We start from the raw sequence: 15,335 nt of genomic DNA, 5'->3' as shown, positions 1-15,335 counted from the left end.
TGTTGTGAATCATGGTTGGTAATAAAATAGTCGACATGCACGAAAGACAATGGAATATAGCTGTTAATATAAATTAGAATCTTTCACAAAGTAAAGATGAAGAACAGCCATAGGGCTGGGCACATGTTGATCTTCATGTGTTTCTGCACAGACAATAATTTGGCCTCAGGAGTTTTGCCACAAATCAGAGCTGCAGGTATCTTCAGTTGGACAGGTCCAAATCCAGATCCACTTGTTCTCTTATTAGTCTGAAATGTCTGACGAATTGTGTGTGTGTGTGTGTGTGTGTGTGTGTGTGTGTGTGTATATATATATATATATATATATATATATATATATATATATATATATATATATATATATATATATATATATATATATATATATATATCTGTGTGTGTGTGTGTGTGTGTGTGTGTGTGTGTGTGTGTGTGTGTGTGTGTGTGTGAAAACAGCGTTATCTATAGAATAAGAAAATTAATGTGAAGAAATATATCGGGCATTTATATATGTATTGTGCATTTATACATTTTCGGGTAATTTGACTTAAATGTTTCGCATCTTGCCTTTTCTTGATTTGACAAAACTACTTACCTTCTCCGTGAGCGCAGTTCCTCCGCCTCCAATTCCACAGCCAATAAATCCGCACAAGCGAGTTTCTCCACCACGTTCTTCGTACAAACTACAATCCGACTACAACAAACCGACACTTTCCGGAGTATTCTCCCTCTTCGTCATCGTGTCGGGACCCGCGCAGCCACCGCCTGGACTCGTAGGCTGATCGGCACTGCGTCCGCCTGGCGGTGCCCGAACCCACCCTGTAATCTGTTGCTGGGTCGAACGTTGAAGTTGAAGAATGGAGTTGAATGAAGAACAGCTTAAGTTGGCAGAAAACCAGCTGAAAAAACACCTACCTTCCTCACTCATGGTAAGTCCGTTTGTCAACAGTTTTTCTCTGTGCAAGCATCAATCTTCTGACAGTTCCGCCCGTTTCTTATCGTACTCCAAGAACATGATAATATATTTGTATTTTACTATTTATTTGACCCGCTCTCCAGGTGTATGGAGCACTTGTCATGAGGAACAGGGTGAGTTCAGACCCCCTGGATGTCATCGTGGACACATGGCCAGACTTCAGAGTTATCATCTGCAGACCTCAAGTCACCCAGGTACATTCATGCTGCTCATGTTCCACTGTAACCACAGCCATCGGTCACCAGTTTGGTCTCCATGCTTTCCAGAGGGAGGACCTGTTCAAAGACAGCCTGGTGTTCACAACGGATTCAAAAGCGCTGGAGGAGCTGGTCAGAAGAGACCCAGTGTTCGACTGGACCCAACATTTTCGTTTTGGTAAAAGAAACATCTCAGCACCATTTAAGCCAAGTGCTTTCACTGAATGCACTATTTAAGAAACTCTTTTTTTATTGTATTCGGCACGCAATTTTAGAAAAAAGTGCAGAACAAGGAATCAGTTGATGAAAGATCAGGTAGCCACTGTTGACTGGTTGAGTTCTTCTGACAATCACTGGCTGCTGCCTTAAATGGTCAGACAAAAGCAGCAAACAGGGTAGCAAGGAAAATGTAGTTAAATCCGCTCCTTCTTTTGTCATTACTGTAAAAGAGTTTTTTTTTTATTTCCAGTAACAGTTTGTGATTCCACTTGTTGGTGTGTCTGTAAAGCTAAACAAATAATTCCTTTTTTTATTATACAGTGGAACCTTGGTTTCGAACGTCCCAGAATTAGAAAAAATTGGAGTTCAAACAACAATTTCGAGTTTTTTTGCTTCGGATTTCAAATGAAAATTCAGAACTCGAATGCCCCCCAAAAAAGCCAGAAAAAACATAACGTGCGCGGACCGATCAACTGACCCACGACGCGCTTTGTTATTGTGTATAACGCAGCCTCTGTATGCAGACGTGTCCCGTTAGCTACATTTACTGGCTGTTTTTTCTTCATATTGAGGTGTAAAACCTTTCCTGTCTCCGCACTGGACCGTGGTAGAGTGTCACAGGGGAGGTGCTGGCTCTCCACACCTCCGAGGCTGGAGCGCTCACTCCAGGGTTTGATGTCCTGTTGTGGGCTGGAGCTGGGACAGGGATAAGGCGAGTCTGGGACAGAGCGTGACTTGGTTTATGACTTTGTCACAGCCAAACTGCACAGAAGCGCACATTCAGAGCTGGACACGCACCGGGCACCTCTTCACTTCTGGAGAGACGTCACTCACTCGGCAACCCCTCCCACATGCAGCGGCCACACACATAGAGGAACAGCGCACCTGCAGCAGACACTGTACATTCACTCCTACAAAAGCCTATTTTAAGGCTTGGAACGCATCGTTTCTTTTTCCATTCATTGTAATGGGAAAAATCCATTCAGATTTCGAACAATTCGCTTCTCGAACGGCCTTCTGGAACGGATTGTGGTCGAGAACCGAGGTACCACTGTATATATGTAAGAAAATAAAATGTATAATATATTCATTATATTATTATTCATTTTCAGTTATTGATCTCAAAGACATCAGCCTATTCAAAACATTTGCATCTGAAAAAAAAGTGCCTTGCAGTGAACTGGCCATTTGTCACATGATGACACTGACAGATGTCAACAAACTTCCACCTGTGGACAGGTAGGTCATTTTTGGTTTGGAGTGATAATCTCAATCATCTTACAAGGTTAAAGACGTCAAACCCAGATTGTCATTTCCTCTTAAACACGTGTGCTACAGCTGCTACAACAGCTTCTGAAGTCACTCATTGATGCATCCTGTCTCTTCTGCATCAGCACTGGGGTCAGACTCGCCTCCCTCACTGAATCCCACATTCAGCTAGTGAACCAGACATGGAAGTTCAGCGAGGGCATGGCTGAGACTATGATCCGCAACATGATTCGCAACTTTCCCTCCAAGTGTGTTTTGGATGAGAGAGGGCAGCCGGTCTCCTGGATCCTGACGTACAACTCATCTGAATTGGGAATGTTGTACACGCTCCCAGAGCACCGGGGGAAAGGCTACGCTAAAATTCTGATCAGCACCATGGCCAGGAGTCTTCACAGTGAGGGCTACCCCGTCTACTGCGCCATCGAGGAGAAGAACCTTGTCTCCTACAGACTCTTTCAAAAGCTTGGCTTCACTGAGGACCCTGGATACAGAACAGTGTGGTATGAATTTAATGATTTACCTTGATCAAAAATGGGCTTTCACTGCAAAAATTAATTTAAAAAAAATGGCAAAGATAAGAAGATCTTGGAAGAAGACCAGTTCAGCATCAAAGCAAGATGATTGTATAACCAGCAAAACACGTTATTGCCTTTAATGTTGTGTAATATGTTGATCTCGGGGTGTGGTGCCAAGTAAACCATTTCTGCTTTAAGTGTTGAAAACGAAACCACTTAATTTTCACTAAAGGGTGGCAGTTACCAGAATTTTTATATATATATATATATATATATATATATAGTAAGATTTCATCTGATCTGTTTCAACTTTAACTATGTTTGGGTTCATCTTTTGTTTCATCAGAAATGTCAGCACAACAACGCGATTAAAAACAAATGACGTGCTTGTGGATTGTTTGGATTACTCTATGGCTTTTATTTTCCGGAAAATGTATTTTATTGAATAACATTTGTGTATTTATTTCAAGAATAAACGTTTACGTGCTTTTACTTTGAAAGCGCAACTCGGTGCTGCCTTTTCCTGCCTGAGAATCACGTGTCCGACGGGTAGCGGTCTGACGAGTGAAGAGACAACCGAGTTCAAACACTCGCGTTTGTTTTGGCTGAGAAGCGCTCGCATGAGATTAGGCAGGGATTAAAAGTGAGTTGATGATGATGATTTTGTCTTCTTGTGACCTGTCATTCAGTGTCTTATTTGAACACAGTTGCACTACATATAAATAGAGTCTGTCAGGCTGCCGATTGCTGCGTCTAACGTTTCGTATTCAAGAATGGAATTGAATGAAGAGCAACTCAAGTTGGCAGAAAAACAGCTGAAAAAACACCTACCGCTCTCACAAAACGTAAGTCCGTCTGTCAGCAGTTTGTCACAGTGCAACTAGTATCAGTATTCTGACAGTTCCGCCCGGTTTTTATCGTACTCCAAGAACATGATAATAGATTTCTATTTTATTATTTATTTGACCCGCTCTCCAGGTGTATGGAGCACTTGTCATGAGGAACAGGGTGAGTTCAGACCCCCTGGATGTCATCGTGGACACATGGCCAGACTTCAGAGTTATCATCTGCAGACCTCAAGTCATCCAGGTACATTCATGCTGCTCATGTTCCACTGTAACCGTAGCCATCGGTCACCAGTTTGGTCTCCATGCTTTCCAGAGGGAGGACCTGTTCAAAGACAGCCTGGTGTTCACAACGGATTCAAAAGCGCTGGAGGAGCTGGTCAGAAGAAACCCAGTGTTCGACTGGACCCAATTTCTCTGTCTTGGTGAAAGGAATATTTAACTCTCATTTTAGCCAAGTGCTTTCACTGAGTGCAAAGTCTACTGAATTGCATGGCAACAATATGCTCTGGTTGTCTTTTAATGACACCGCAGGTGCAAAGTGTCAGATGTGTGGAGCAGTAAAATATGCTGTGTGTTTTAAATGAATGCAAACAAAAGCACAGATTGATAATATTGGGCAAATAAATACCACATTTAAGAGAATGTCATGATAAATGTTTTATTCAAATGAAAAGATATTACAACTTTCACATATTTCAGAAACTTCTCTTTATTCGGAGCACGCTTCCAGAAAATGTGCAGACCAAACATCAGTTTGTTTAGATAAAAAAAAAAATCAGGCACTTGCAGTTAACCTAGTTGAGTTACTCTGACACCACTGGTTGCTGCTTTAAATGGTCAGACAAAAACTATTTTAAAAATGTTGTTAAAGTCACTCACTCTTCTGTCATTGTTGTAGTTGTTTGGTCATTGTTTTTAGTTCCAGTAATAGGTACAAAGGTGTGTGATTCCATTTGGACATGTCTATTGTGTTTATAAATATAAAGCAATCGCTGTTGTTTTTATTTGATTTCTAGGCACCAATCTCAAAGACATCAGCCTATTCAAAACATTGGCATCTGAAAAAAAAGTGCCTTGCAGTGAACTGGCCATTTGTCACATGATGACACTGACAGATGTCAACAAACTTCCACCTGTGGACAGGTAGGTCATTTTTGGTTTGGAGTGATAATCTCAATCATTTTACAAGGTTAAAGACGTCAAACCCAGATTGTCATTTCCTCTTAAACACATGTGCTACAGCTGCTACAACAGCTTCTGAAGTCACTCATTGATGCATCCTGTCTCTTCTGCATCAGCACTGGGGTCAGACTCGCCTCCCTCACTGAATCCCACATTCAGCTAGTGAACCAGACATGGAAGTTCAGCGAGGGCATGGCTGAGACTATGATCCGCAACATGATTCGCAACTTTCCCTCCAAGTGTGTTTTGGATGAGAGAGGGCAGCCGGTCTCCTGGATCCTGACGTACAACTCATCTGCCATGGGAATGTTGTACACGCTCCCAGAGCACCGGGGGAAAGGCTACGCTAAAATTCTGATCAGCACCATGGCCAGGAGTCTTCACAGTGAGGGCTACCCCGTCTACTGCTCCATCGAGGAGAAGAACCTTGTCTCCTACAGACTCTTTCAAAAGCTTGGCTTCACAGAGGACCCTGAATACAGAGCAGTGTGGTATGGATTTAATAGTTTAACTTGATTAAAAATGGGATTTCACTGCAAAAATTAATTTTAAAATGGCAAAAATGGATATTAAAAAGATCTTGGAAGAAGATTGGTTCAGCATCAATGCACTTTGACTGGGTCATTTGTTCTCAGCATTGGATGAATCCCCCGATCTGAAACAAACAACAAGATGATTGTATAACCAACAATACACACTATTGTCGTCAAGCTTGCCAAGTATAAACAGCTGCAGAGGCAGCAGAGACGATTGAGACCAGAAGTGGTTTCAGACCTCAGAGTCTGTACAGGGCAGCGGCGGAACAGAGCCATATTTGAAGACCTGAAAGTTGGGCGCATGTTTTTTAAATAATTTCTTTGCTATTGGAAACGCCTGACATTAAAGCCAGTGAGTCGGGACGCTCTCATCATATCTGTCACGTGAAGTGACTTAAATCAAGATTTGTTTTAAAATCTGTACTGTGAAAATGCAGACACGTACACAGTTGTGATTGGATCAAAACTCTCCAATAAATTGAATAAAAATGCATCATCATTCATTTGTCTGTATTCTATCTGCAATATAATTGGCACTGTGGAAAAATGTAGAGCAGAAAGTAACAATATAATTCCCTGAAGTGCTGAATAGATAGACATTATTTATCTTATCTGAAAACTCACCCTTCGTAAACAAATCCACATAAAAACACAGCGGCACTGTTCATTTACAAATCTTTATTTACATGAGTGAACATGCAAAAATCGACAAACAACTGAATAAAACCTCCACCAGCCCATGAAATAAATAAATAACCATTGAAAACTGAACACAAAAGGGTAAAACAAACTATTCTTCTCAGGCAATGTTGACCTTTAGGCCTTTATTGTCACAATGGGTAATGAAAAGGCTGATCATGCCTTGTTGGTCGGAGATGGGTGGCCTCACTAAAAGGGCAGTGGTAGTACAGACAACTCTCGTTGCATTTTTGAATGTTGAGATGTGTAACTAAAATGAAAAATGACAAAAAAAAGTCACCACAGACAACATTTACAAATTAAAAAATGGACCACACGGCAATAACAATGACATGTTTTCTTTCATCTACGCTTGGTTGTTGGTATCATATTTTCTTCAGTTTAGCCTTATAAATCTGTTCATGCTACAACATTCCTCGTTCCTCAGTTACATAAAATAAAAATAAAAGCATAAGTGTAAACCAGCATTTCGCTTACTATGTATAGAAATATATATCTATATATATATATATACAAATAAGTAAACAGAAAATGGCTGTAAGACAAAATAGTCAAAGGTAAAACATGTAGAAGTAAATGCTGAAATAAAAGTTTACACATCCTCACAAATGCATGCTTAACTTACCGTGCAGTCCACCACGCTTTTCTCCACGTTTGTTTTGCATTTTTTTCCCTCTTGCGTTTCCTCAAAATTCTCCATCTTCATCTCCGTCTTCTTCGAAAGGGCAACAAGTGAACACGCACATCTCCGCCCCTCCCTCCCTCTGGTCCGAACCAACTTCCACCCTCAAACCACATCTGGTCTCGTAATCATGTGCCTCTGCAGCCAGATGCTTCTCCAAGTGTAATGTGTTTATCAAGGTGGGCGGTGCCTTGAAAACGGTTTGTTTCAGTGAAAACAAAACAAACCGTTAGTTTTCACTGAAATGTGGCAGTTGCCCAAATTTTGAAAAAATCGTCTCTGTTTCATCAGAAGTGTGAGCACAACAATGTGATTAAAAACAAATGACTTATGGATTCCTAGTTGGATTATTTTTTGCCAATAATTCATATTTTAATATTTCTCTGAGTAGAACAAGGCCCATTATAAATTACTTGTTTTTAGCTAAATAATAAGTCTGTTTACCCTCCAGGAAAACGTTTATTTGGGACTTACTGCACTTACTTCTGTTCTGAAAAGTCTTCAAGGCGTAGAAGCCACTTTCTCCAGTAGTCCAGCATCATCTCCTGGTCGAGTTGATGGGCGTGCGCAGGTGAACCATCCTTGTAGGCGATGACAATGAGTCCATTTTCAACCTGTTATTAATGATAATGTTTGCTTCAACTCTTATAAACAAACCGAAACCATCATTGTCACCATTCAACGTACAAGTGAATTCAAATAGTGACACGTACTTGGTAGTTGTAGTTCTTGTCGCTGTTCAGAGCCCCAGCGTAGGCAGCCACTTGGATGGGGTTGTCGTATGTGTTGCTCAGGAACGGTTTTGGTTTCTCAGACGTCTTCCAGTCGATGACACACAAAACACCTCTGAGGAAAATACTGCCTGAGGAAAATCTGTTCTTGACACACAAATGTTCTTTTGAAACTCACTTGTAACGGGCGACACAGTCCACGACGCCACGATAGTTGAGGGTGTCGTGCTGCACTGCGCTCTCAATGGCACCGGGATCACTCACATCTTTCAAAATGTGGGAGATGCTTGTCATGTATCCCGCGATCTCAATTGGGAATGCTGGTGAGTCTTCCCCGGGCAAATCCGTATCTCTCTGTGCTGCTCCTGACTCCAAGATTTTCTCCACCGCAGAGTGGAAAAGCTTCCCTTGCCGAAATAAATCTGACAGACAACAATGAATATGATCAGGGTCATAACAGCAGCTGTTCACACGCTCAGGATCATCCAGACCTACTTTGACTGTACTCCCTGAAGCCGATCTCTCCCAGCTCTGCGATCATATTTTTCCTCCATCTCTCCAGGTAGAAGATCTGCTCAGGACTCATGGTCTGCTGGATGATGCGGGTCACACTCGGCGGGGACCATTTGCCTTGGATCCAGTTTAATGAAATCCGAAGTGGACGACACTTTTCGGGCTCAGTGGTGGTTGAAAAGTCCTGGTCATGTTTAAAAGGATGCTGGATCTTCGGTGTCCTCACCTGTGATGCTGATGGTGCCGCAGCCTGGACCACAGGTCCATACACATGTTCGTCCTCAGCATGAAGGCTCTCAGGCGTTTGAGAACTGACTCTGGACGACATGACGGATCTAACTAGGGACGAGTACCGCTCACTGTCGAATGAGCTGTACGGACTGCTCTTCTTCTGGGAACGTGATGATAAGGAAACTAGTCTGTACAGCAGGGAGGAGCATTTGGGCACGGGCACATCTACCCACCCAGCTAACCTCGTGAGCGTCAGAGTGAGCATTTTTGCGACAATACAAATGCGTCTAACACCAACTCAACTTTAGACATTTACGCCATTATCCAAAAAAAAGGTTGTTAAACGATGTAAAGGAACTTGCCCTGACAAGTTCTAGGGACGATCGCTCGGGCATAAGTTCTCAATGCGCCGAAACTGCGTCACGGTGATGAGTGACGGGTAATGTAGTCTGATATACCCACGCGGCGAACGTTGTGAGCAACTATGTGAACGACACTACCCATAATGCAGTGGGTCATTAAGCAACTTCCGTGTAAACATTGAACAACGATGGTGATTTACATTTGCTCAAATACGTGTTATCGTACAAGTCAACGGTAAAACATGGCTACAAGTAACACCAGGACTATAGAAACTAAAACTACAACTATTGAAAAGTGACTGATTTAGTGAACTGCCAATCAACATATGCCCCAATTTCACACCGACCAATGAAGCGCGTTTGGGGCGGGGCGTTACGCCACATCGCAGTCAGGAAAAAGCGAGTTGACAGCACGTCAACCAGCTAACCCGATAACTAGCAACTTATATCTGACAATTGTGATTTTTTTCTGTCATTTCATCAACCTTGGAAATACTATGACATCCACATTAGACGAAAACACTAAAGAAAAGGTAAGTTTCGAGGAACCGTTGCGTGAAAATGGCAACAAAAGTCGGTAGCACTTAGTTAGCTAAACGTCAACGCCGGCTACGTTATTACTTCAAACTTGTCGGCTTTTTAAATAATATTATGATTCAGTCGTCTCAAATCGAGGTTGATATGAATAAGACAAGTTACAAATACTGAATTTCTCTTGTCGGCCAACCTCACTCGGGTGATTCCAAACATTCTAAAGCAAGTGGTTTCAGTACACAACTGTGTTATTAACCAACGGCATGTTATCGCACTTTTTGTCTTGTCGGACTCGGGCTTTCACCTTGTAGAGGTCAGAGATTCCTGCTGTGGCAACTTGCGTTGAAGTACCGTAGTCGATTTTAACTTCATGGACAGCTTGCTTTGATGTTGGAACAGTAAATGCCGTGGTCGTTCAGATGGGATGTGCAACCACTGGCAAATCTTTTTTCGTTTTTTGCTGAAACATTTAATATTTATCTGCTTGCTTCTTAGATGCGCTCGGTCTCTGTTGATCTCAACAATGATGCATCTCTTGTCATTGACATTCCTGATGCTCTCTGTGAAAGAGACAAAGTGAAGTTTACCGTCCACACAAAGGTATAAACTGTAATTTTATCTTCTCTATTATCATGATGCTCTGAAGTCTACAATTGCGTTTCTCTTTCCAGACTACTTTAAGCTCTTTCCAGAAGCCAGAGTTCTCCGTTCCCAGGCAACATGAAGATTTCATTTGGCTTCATGACACTCTGGTTGAGACAGAGGACTACGCTGGTCTAATTGTGAGTCACTTTGTTTTATATGCAGTAGCAATGCAGTTAAAGTCCTGCCTTTTTTGGTGTAGATCCCACCTGCACCCCCCAAACCTGACTTTGAGAGCCCAAGAGAAAAGATGCACAAACTAGGGGAAGGTGAAGCCACTATGACCAAGGAGGAATATGCAAAAATGAAGCAGGAGTTGGAGGCGTGAGTTTGTCACTCGTCCTGTTTGTGATAAGTTAAGTAAAGTCTGTCTGGCAGAAAATGTTCTCTATATCTGTGATCGTTTTTTTTCCCTTTTCAGTGAGTACCTTGCAGTGTTCAAGAAAACTGTACAAGTGCATGAAGTTTTCCTGCAAAGATTGTCATCGCACCCCATTCTAAGCAAAGACAGAAACTTCCAGATCTTCCTAGAGTACGACCAGGATGTAAGTGCTGCATAATGCTGACTTCCCTTTGCAAGCTGTCAGTTGGGAAGAGAGGAAGTGCAGTTTACTGAGCACATGTGACATGTGCCTGCATCCTGCTGGCATCAGCATTTACGCTTATGTAGTTACTCATTGCTATCAGTCACTGAAGTGTTACCCAATTCTCTAAAAATGTCATGGTGTTTAATGCTCATATCATTGATATTATTTTAGCTAAGTGTTCGGAGGAAAAATGCCAAGGAAATGTTTGGAGGCTTCTTTAAAAACATGGTGAAGTCAGCTGATGAGGTCCTCATCTCTGGGATAAAGGTGAGGCTCCTGTATGAACTGACGAGGAAAGAAAGTGGTTCTTACTTCCATCTTATGGATCCACTATCTTTCTTGTTTTTCCCACCCAGGAAGTGGATGAATTTTTTGAACAGGAGAAGACGTTCCTGCTTGACTACTATGGCAAAATTAAAGATTCCACTGCCAAAGCTGAGAAAATGACTCGAACCCATAAAAGTATTTGAGAGTTTTTCGTCTTCAATAGTCATGGTTAACAGTAAATCTGCACCATACTAGTGGCTTTCTTCATTGTTAAATAACGTCTTGTTTGTTGTTGTTGTTTTTTTAGATATAGCTGATGATTACATTCATATATCATCCACTCTAAGCACCATCTCTTCAGACGACACCACTGCTAGTAAGAAGTGAGTATGAAACTTGGATTATGTACATTGTTTTGACACATTTCAGGGTTTCAGCTACACATTAACTAGTGTGGTGCACCGCCACAGCTTAAATGAGAGCCGCTATGCCATCAGCAAAATTATCTCTTTGTGAAGATGAAATGTCATGTGATCACACATAAACACATCATGGAGGTTGACATGAACACGACGGTTCCCAAAAGCAAAACCCATAAGAAACTTGATAATGACTGTCGTCTGTTCCTTGCGGAACTTAAGTACTTAAGGAAAACTAGCGTTTTTACTGTCACCTACTCAGTAAATGACAAAACGTTCCCCTCTGTTTCTCTATTCCCTCTTGACTGGCTGCGTCCCGTGTTTTTTTTTTTCTTCGTTTGTTTTTTTGAGGCAGAGACCCTGCATTTAGATAGTCAAATCCAAAACCTGGGCAATCGTGGACAAATGCCTTGTCAAGGTTTTCCTTTTGTCTTAACATCAAACTTCAACCTGCCAATAACTTTAAGATAGAATCTCATATTTCCATATTATATTATATTAGTATGAATAGTTCAGGATTGAATTTGATCAGTGGACGTATTCTATGTCTAAAAAGTCTGTGTATACACAACTTTGTTGCCTACACATTGTGTTGCTTTTGCTCTAAATTTTAGTGATGGATCATCATTTAAATAACAGTGTGAGTTGAAATTCTCAGTTGAAGGCATCAGCTGATGACTCCATTCTAAACATTTAGGGGGATGTAAGAGAGATGTTTGTGTCGATTCTTATTCATCCAGATCGACAATGATTCTTTTCTTTCTTCTGATCTTTTCCCAGGCATCTTGAGAAGTTGTCAGACCTTTTTGAAAAGCTCAGGGTAAGTCAGCATGTTGATCAAGACTTACAGTGTTCTGAGTTAATCTGTGTGTGTGTTTGATACAGAAAGTTGAGGGAAGAGTAGCATCTGACCAGGAGCTGAAACTCACAGAGTTGCTAAGATATTACATGAGGGACATCCAAGCTGCGAAGGTGATTGCTTCTTATACTTGGTTTCTTGAAATGTTTGGCCCAATTTTGTTCCATTTCTTGTTTAGGTCACTGATGTTTATTTATTAATTTTCATCTCAATTTTAAAGGATCTTCTGTACAGACGAGCGAGGGCACTGGTCGACTATGAGAACTCTAACAAAGCTCTGGATAAAGCTCGACTGAAGAGCAAGGACATTCCTCAGGCTGAGGAACACCAGCAGCAGTGTCTGCAGAAGTTTGACAAGCTCTCTGAGTCTGGAAAGAAAGGTTTGGGAATCCACACATTGAGTCCAGGTGTCCTTTTTAAATGTATCAAAACTCACGGGTGTTCTCCTAGAGCTGACAAGCTTCAAAGGTAGACGAGTTGTGGCTTTCAGAAAGAATCTCATAGAGATGGCTGAACTTGAGATTAAGCATGCCAAGGTAAGTGGCCCAACACTACAAAGTATCCATATATTGAGCCTGCATTGTCAATGGTATTGGAGACACATTCTACAGCTCTTTGAAGTCCATGGGATTTGGACACCTAACAGGGTTTTTTTTCAGCACATGAGCAATGCTATAAACTAGATATGCACCGATACCACTTTTTTCCAAAACGACTAGTGAGTAAAAAGAGTACTTGCATTTGAGTACTCACAGATGAGTGCTAAAGTTACTTTGTTCTATATATATATCATTATTTGAACAACATTCCTCACTGTGTTTTTTTTGTACATGGGTGATGGCCACAAGTTTCACTGCAGTAAAAACAACTTTTAAATTGACATTCAAAAAGCTGCGCTCTGTTGTAAAGTTTTATCAGTTTCATGCTGCAGACATTCCTTCCTATACACGCACTCAATGCTTGGTAAAGTGGGACATTGTTTTTGTTGCGAAGGCTTGCGTTCATGACCCTCGAGAAGAGAAACTATTGTTTTGGTAAATGTCTTTTTTTTCCCCCCCGCAGAACAACGTAACTCTTCTGCAGAGTTGCATTGAGTTGCTCAAGAACAACTGACCTGTTTTCAAGTACCCTCATATGACCAGCACTAAGTGACCCGTCACTGCAAAGGAAGTCCTGGCATGGACACTAGTTCAACTCCGTGTCGGCTCCAACCTGAGGTTCTGATATACCAGCTGTCTCGTAAGCAAAGTGTCTTCATGTTTACACTGTGTCTTTCTCTGGTCTGCATTGTCCTAGCTTTGTCATTGAAAGGTCACATGTTTAAAATCTAAGACCTTTTCCAACTTTAAAGTTTTCCCACTTTGAATATTGTGTTGCTATGACCATTTTAGCTTGCATATTTCTGCAAATGTCTGGTGTTACGTTCCTCTCAAATATCTCAGTCCATAAATAATTTTTCTCTGAGTGTTCACATTTTTTATTTTCGTCTCATCTCACACTGTTTAATATCTCATTGTCAGAAATAGATTGTCTTTTTTTGCAATATGACCATTACCTTTCACCTTTCACATTGCAAAGTCCATTTATATTGGTTGGTGATTCACAACTGCCAGTGACTCCTGCCTATTTCCTTATCACGAATGAACTTATATGAGCACATTAAGATAGAAACTGGGTGCAAAAGCTCACACAGTTTCACCATCTTCACTGACAGCTTCGACATTAAAATATCAAGATGCTTTTCATGCAGTCATTTGTGATCCCATGTATTCCATTTTCACAGACTTGGTTGGTTACTGCTATTCTAAAACTGAGAAATATTGCATAATCAGAGTTTGCATAAGTAGGTGAGACCAAAAGACACTTGAATTATTTGATAAATTGCAAAAATGGACTTCACCTTTTGAGAGGGCCATTAGAAAGCATACGCCATAATATTACCGTGTTGATACATTATACTACTCAGTTAATTCAATTGCCAACATTATGAAAAGCAATACTAGGTCCCTTATAAGATGTGAAATAATGTTAAAGCAATATCTTCATTTTTCCATCATTAGTCACTTGTTTTCCAATCCATGACTTCTTTTAATTTTCATTAACTCTCTTGCATATTTTGACACTTTCCCTTCGCAATATTAATCTGTTCCCCATATGGTTGATTTTTCTATCCATTACCTGAATTATAACCTACATATAAAATTACCTTTTCCTTGAGTCGTTATATAAGTCCTATGTTGTATAAACATTAAAGTTTAACCCCCACCTTAAAAGTGCACAATCAGGATTTGGCTCGGTGGTATGTCGTTTTTGTTTTTTTTTTTTTTATGAATGTATTTTGTCATGGATTCCAGCAGTGTTGAATGTTCTGTATGTGATGCTTTTCTAAAAAGAACATGAGCATTTTATACATTTCTATGCCATTGAATAAATCGTAATATCCCTAGTCTGTTCGTCTGTCGTTTGGATAAACGCAGCACTAGCACCTCCATGTGGCTTGTGTATGCATTGCTTTTCATTTCCAAATCTTTTTTTTGTCTTTATTTTATAATTCGTTGCTGTGAAACAAATTCCGTGGAAACATATTCTGCAACATCAGAGTAGTTTGTTTTTGCTTTTTGCATCGCTGTTCCAAAGAACTGGTTCCAGAGAGTAACAAACTGATATTGAGGGTTGAATGGCATATTAGAAGTCAGAAAATAAAACAAACGCGAATATTCAAGTTTTTAGAACTTTAATCAATAAAAAAGGTCCGATTCTGTGCGTGTCATTCAACGACGGTGAATGCACCTTTTCAATTCAGGTAAACGTGTCCTTTAAGCACTCGAATTCTTGCTTAACTTGAAAGAAAAAAAAAACCTTCTACTATTGTTTTTCATTTATTGGCAACAACCGAATGGCCTCACGTCATTTCAAAATGAGAGAAAGAGTTTCGGTGACGCAGTAGCACCAACCTCCTGGAAACGGAACAGCTGTCAGTGAAGTCGCATCCAAAGAATGAAGGCGTGTTCGGCCAGAAACCAAGTAAAGGTGAAGAACCCCCTTTCACCTTTAGATGGCGGTATTGA

At 40.8% G+C, this 15,335-nt stretch overlaps 4 protein-coding genes across 10 annotated transcripts; 3 read left to right on the top strand and 1 right to left on the bottom strand.

The window, feature by feature from the left end:
* Nucleotides 1–510: 510 nt before the first annotated feature.
* Nucleotides 511–3,595, top strand: LOC128764877 (glycine N-acyltransferase-like protein 3). Of its 2 annotated transcripts, XM_053875124.1 has the most exons (5): nt 511–928; nt 1,059–1,169; nt 1,242–1,350; nt 2,504–2,630; nt 2,786–3,595. In XM_053875124.1, the coding sequence occupies exons 1-5, from the start codon at nt 857–859 to the stop codon at nt 3,183–3,185; spliced, it is 819 nt and encodes a 272-aa protein (XP_053731099.1). In that variant the 5' UTR covers nt 511–856; the 3' UTR covers nt 3,186–3,595. The 2 variants fall into 2 exon arrangements, with proteins under 2 accessions (XP_053731099.1, XP_053731098.1); XM_053875123.1 differs by having other exon boundaries at nt 1,059–1,350.
* On the top strand, nt 3,141–7,449 carry si:dkey-76k16.6 (uncharacterized protein LOC566817 homolog). Of its 5 annotated transcripts, none has more exons than XM_053875129.1 (6): nt 3,141–3,160; nt 3,883–4,020; nt 4,154–4,264; nt 4,337–4,445; nt 5,040–5,166; nt 5,322–7,449. In XM_053875129.1, exons 2-6 carry the CDS (start codon nt 3,949–3,951, stop codon nt 5,719–5,721), a joined length of 819 nt encoding a protein of 272 aa, XP_053731104.1. In that variant the 5' UTR covers nt 3,141–3,160; nt 3,883–3,948; the 3' UTR covers nt 5,722–7,449. The 5 variants fall into 5 exon arrangements, with proteins under 5 accessions (XP_053731104.1, XP_053731103.1, XP_053731105.1 ...); XM_053875128.1 differs by lacking the exon at nt 3,141–3,160 and adding an exon at nt 3,708–3,818 and having other exon boundaries at nt 3,865–4,020; XM_053875130.1 differs by lacking the exon at nt 3,141–3,160 and adding an exon at nt 3,711–3,818 and having other exon boundaries at nt 3,902–4,020.
* Nucleotides 4,694–9,077, bottom strand: mgme1 (mitochondrial genome maintenance exonuclease 1). 2 transcript variants are annotated; one of them, XM_053875121.1, is made up of 5 exons: nt 8,349–9,065; nt 8,032–8,275; nt 7,836–7,968; nt 7,606–7,736; nt 4,694–5,860 (listed from the first exon to the last, which is right to left on the bottom strand). In XM_053875121.1, exons 1-5 carry the CDS (start codon nt 8,860–8,862, stop codon nt 5,827–5,829), a joined length of 1,056 nt encoding a protein of 351 aa, XP_053731096.1. In that variant the 5' UTR covers nt 8,863–9,065; the 3' UTR covers nt 4,694–5,826. The 2 variants fall into 2 exon arrangements, with proteins under 2 accessions (XP_053731096.1, XP_053731097.1); XM_053875122.1 differs by lacking the exon at nt 4,694–5,860 and having other exon boundaries at nt 7,602–7,736; nt 8,349–9,077.
* A 251-nt stretch (nt 9,078–9,328) lies between these two features.
* On the top strand, nt 9,329–14,736 carry snx5 (sorting nexin 5). Its single transcript, XM_053875120.1, has 13 exons — nt 9,329–9,492; nt 9,989–10,093; nt 10,165–10,275; nt 10,338–10,459; nt 10,557–10,680; nt 10,894–10,989; nt 11,079–11,184; nt 11,297–11,372; nt 12,189–12,228; nt 12,294–12,380; nt 12,488–12,647; nt 12,718–12,803; nt 13,330–14,736. Exons 1-13 carry the CDS (start codon nt 9,457–9,459, stop codon nt 13,378–13,380), a joined length of 1,200 nt encoding a protein of 399 aa, XP_053731095.1. The 5' UTR covers nt 9,329–9,456; the 3' UTR covers nt 13,381–14,736.
* Nucleotides 14,737–15,335: the final 599 nt, after the last annotated feature.

Source organism: Synchiropus splendidus, chromosome 9 (assembly GCF_027744825.2).
Source record: "Synchiropus splendidus isolate RoL2022-P1 chromosome 9, RoL_Sspl_1.0, whole genome shotgun sequence".
NCBI classification, from domain to species: Eukaryota; Metazoa; Chordata; class Actinopteri; order Syngnathiformes; family Callionymidae; genus Synchiropus; species Synchiropus splendidus.
The sequence above is the reverse complement of the archived record's forward strand: the minus strand, read 5'-3'. Positions and strand labels throughout refer to the sequence as shown.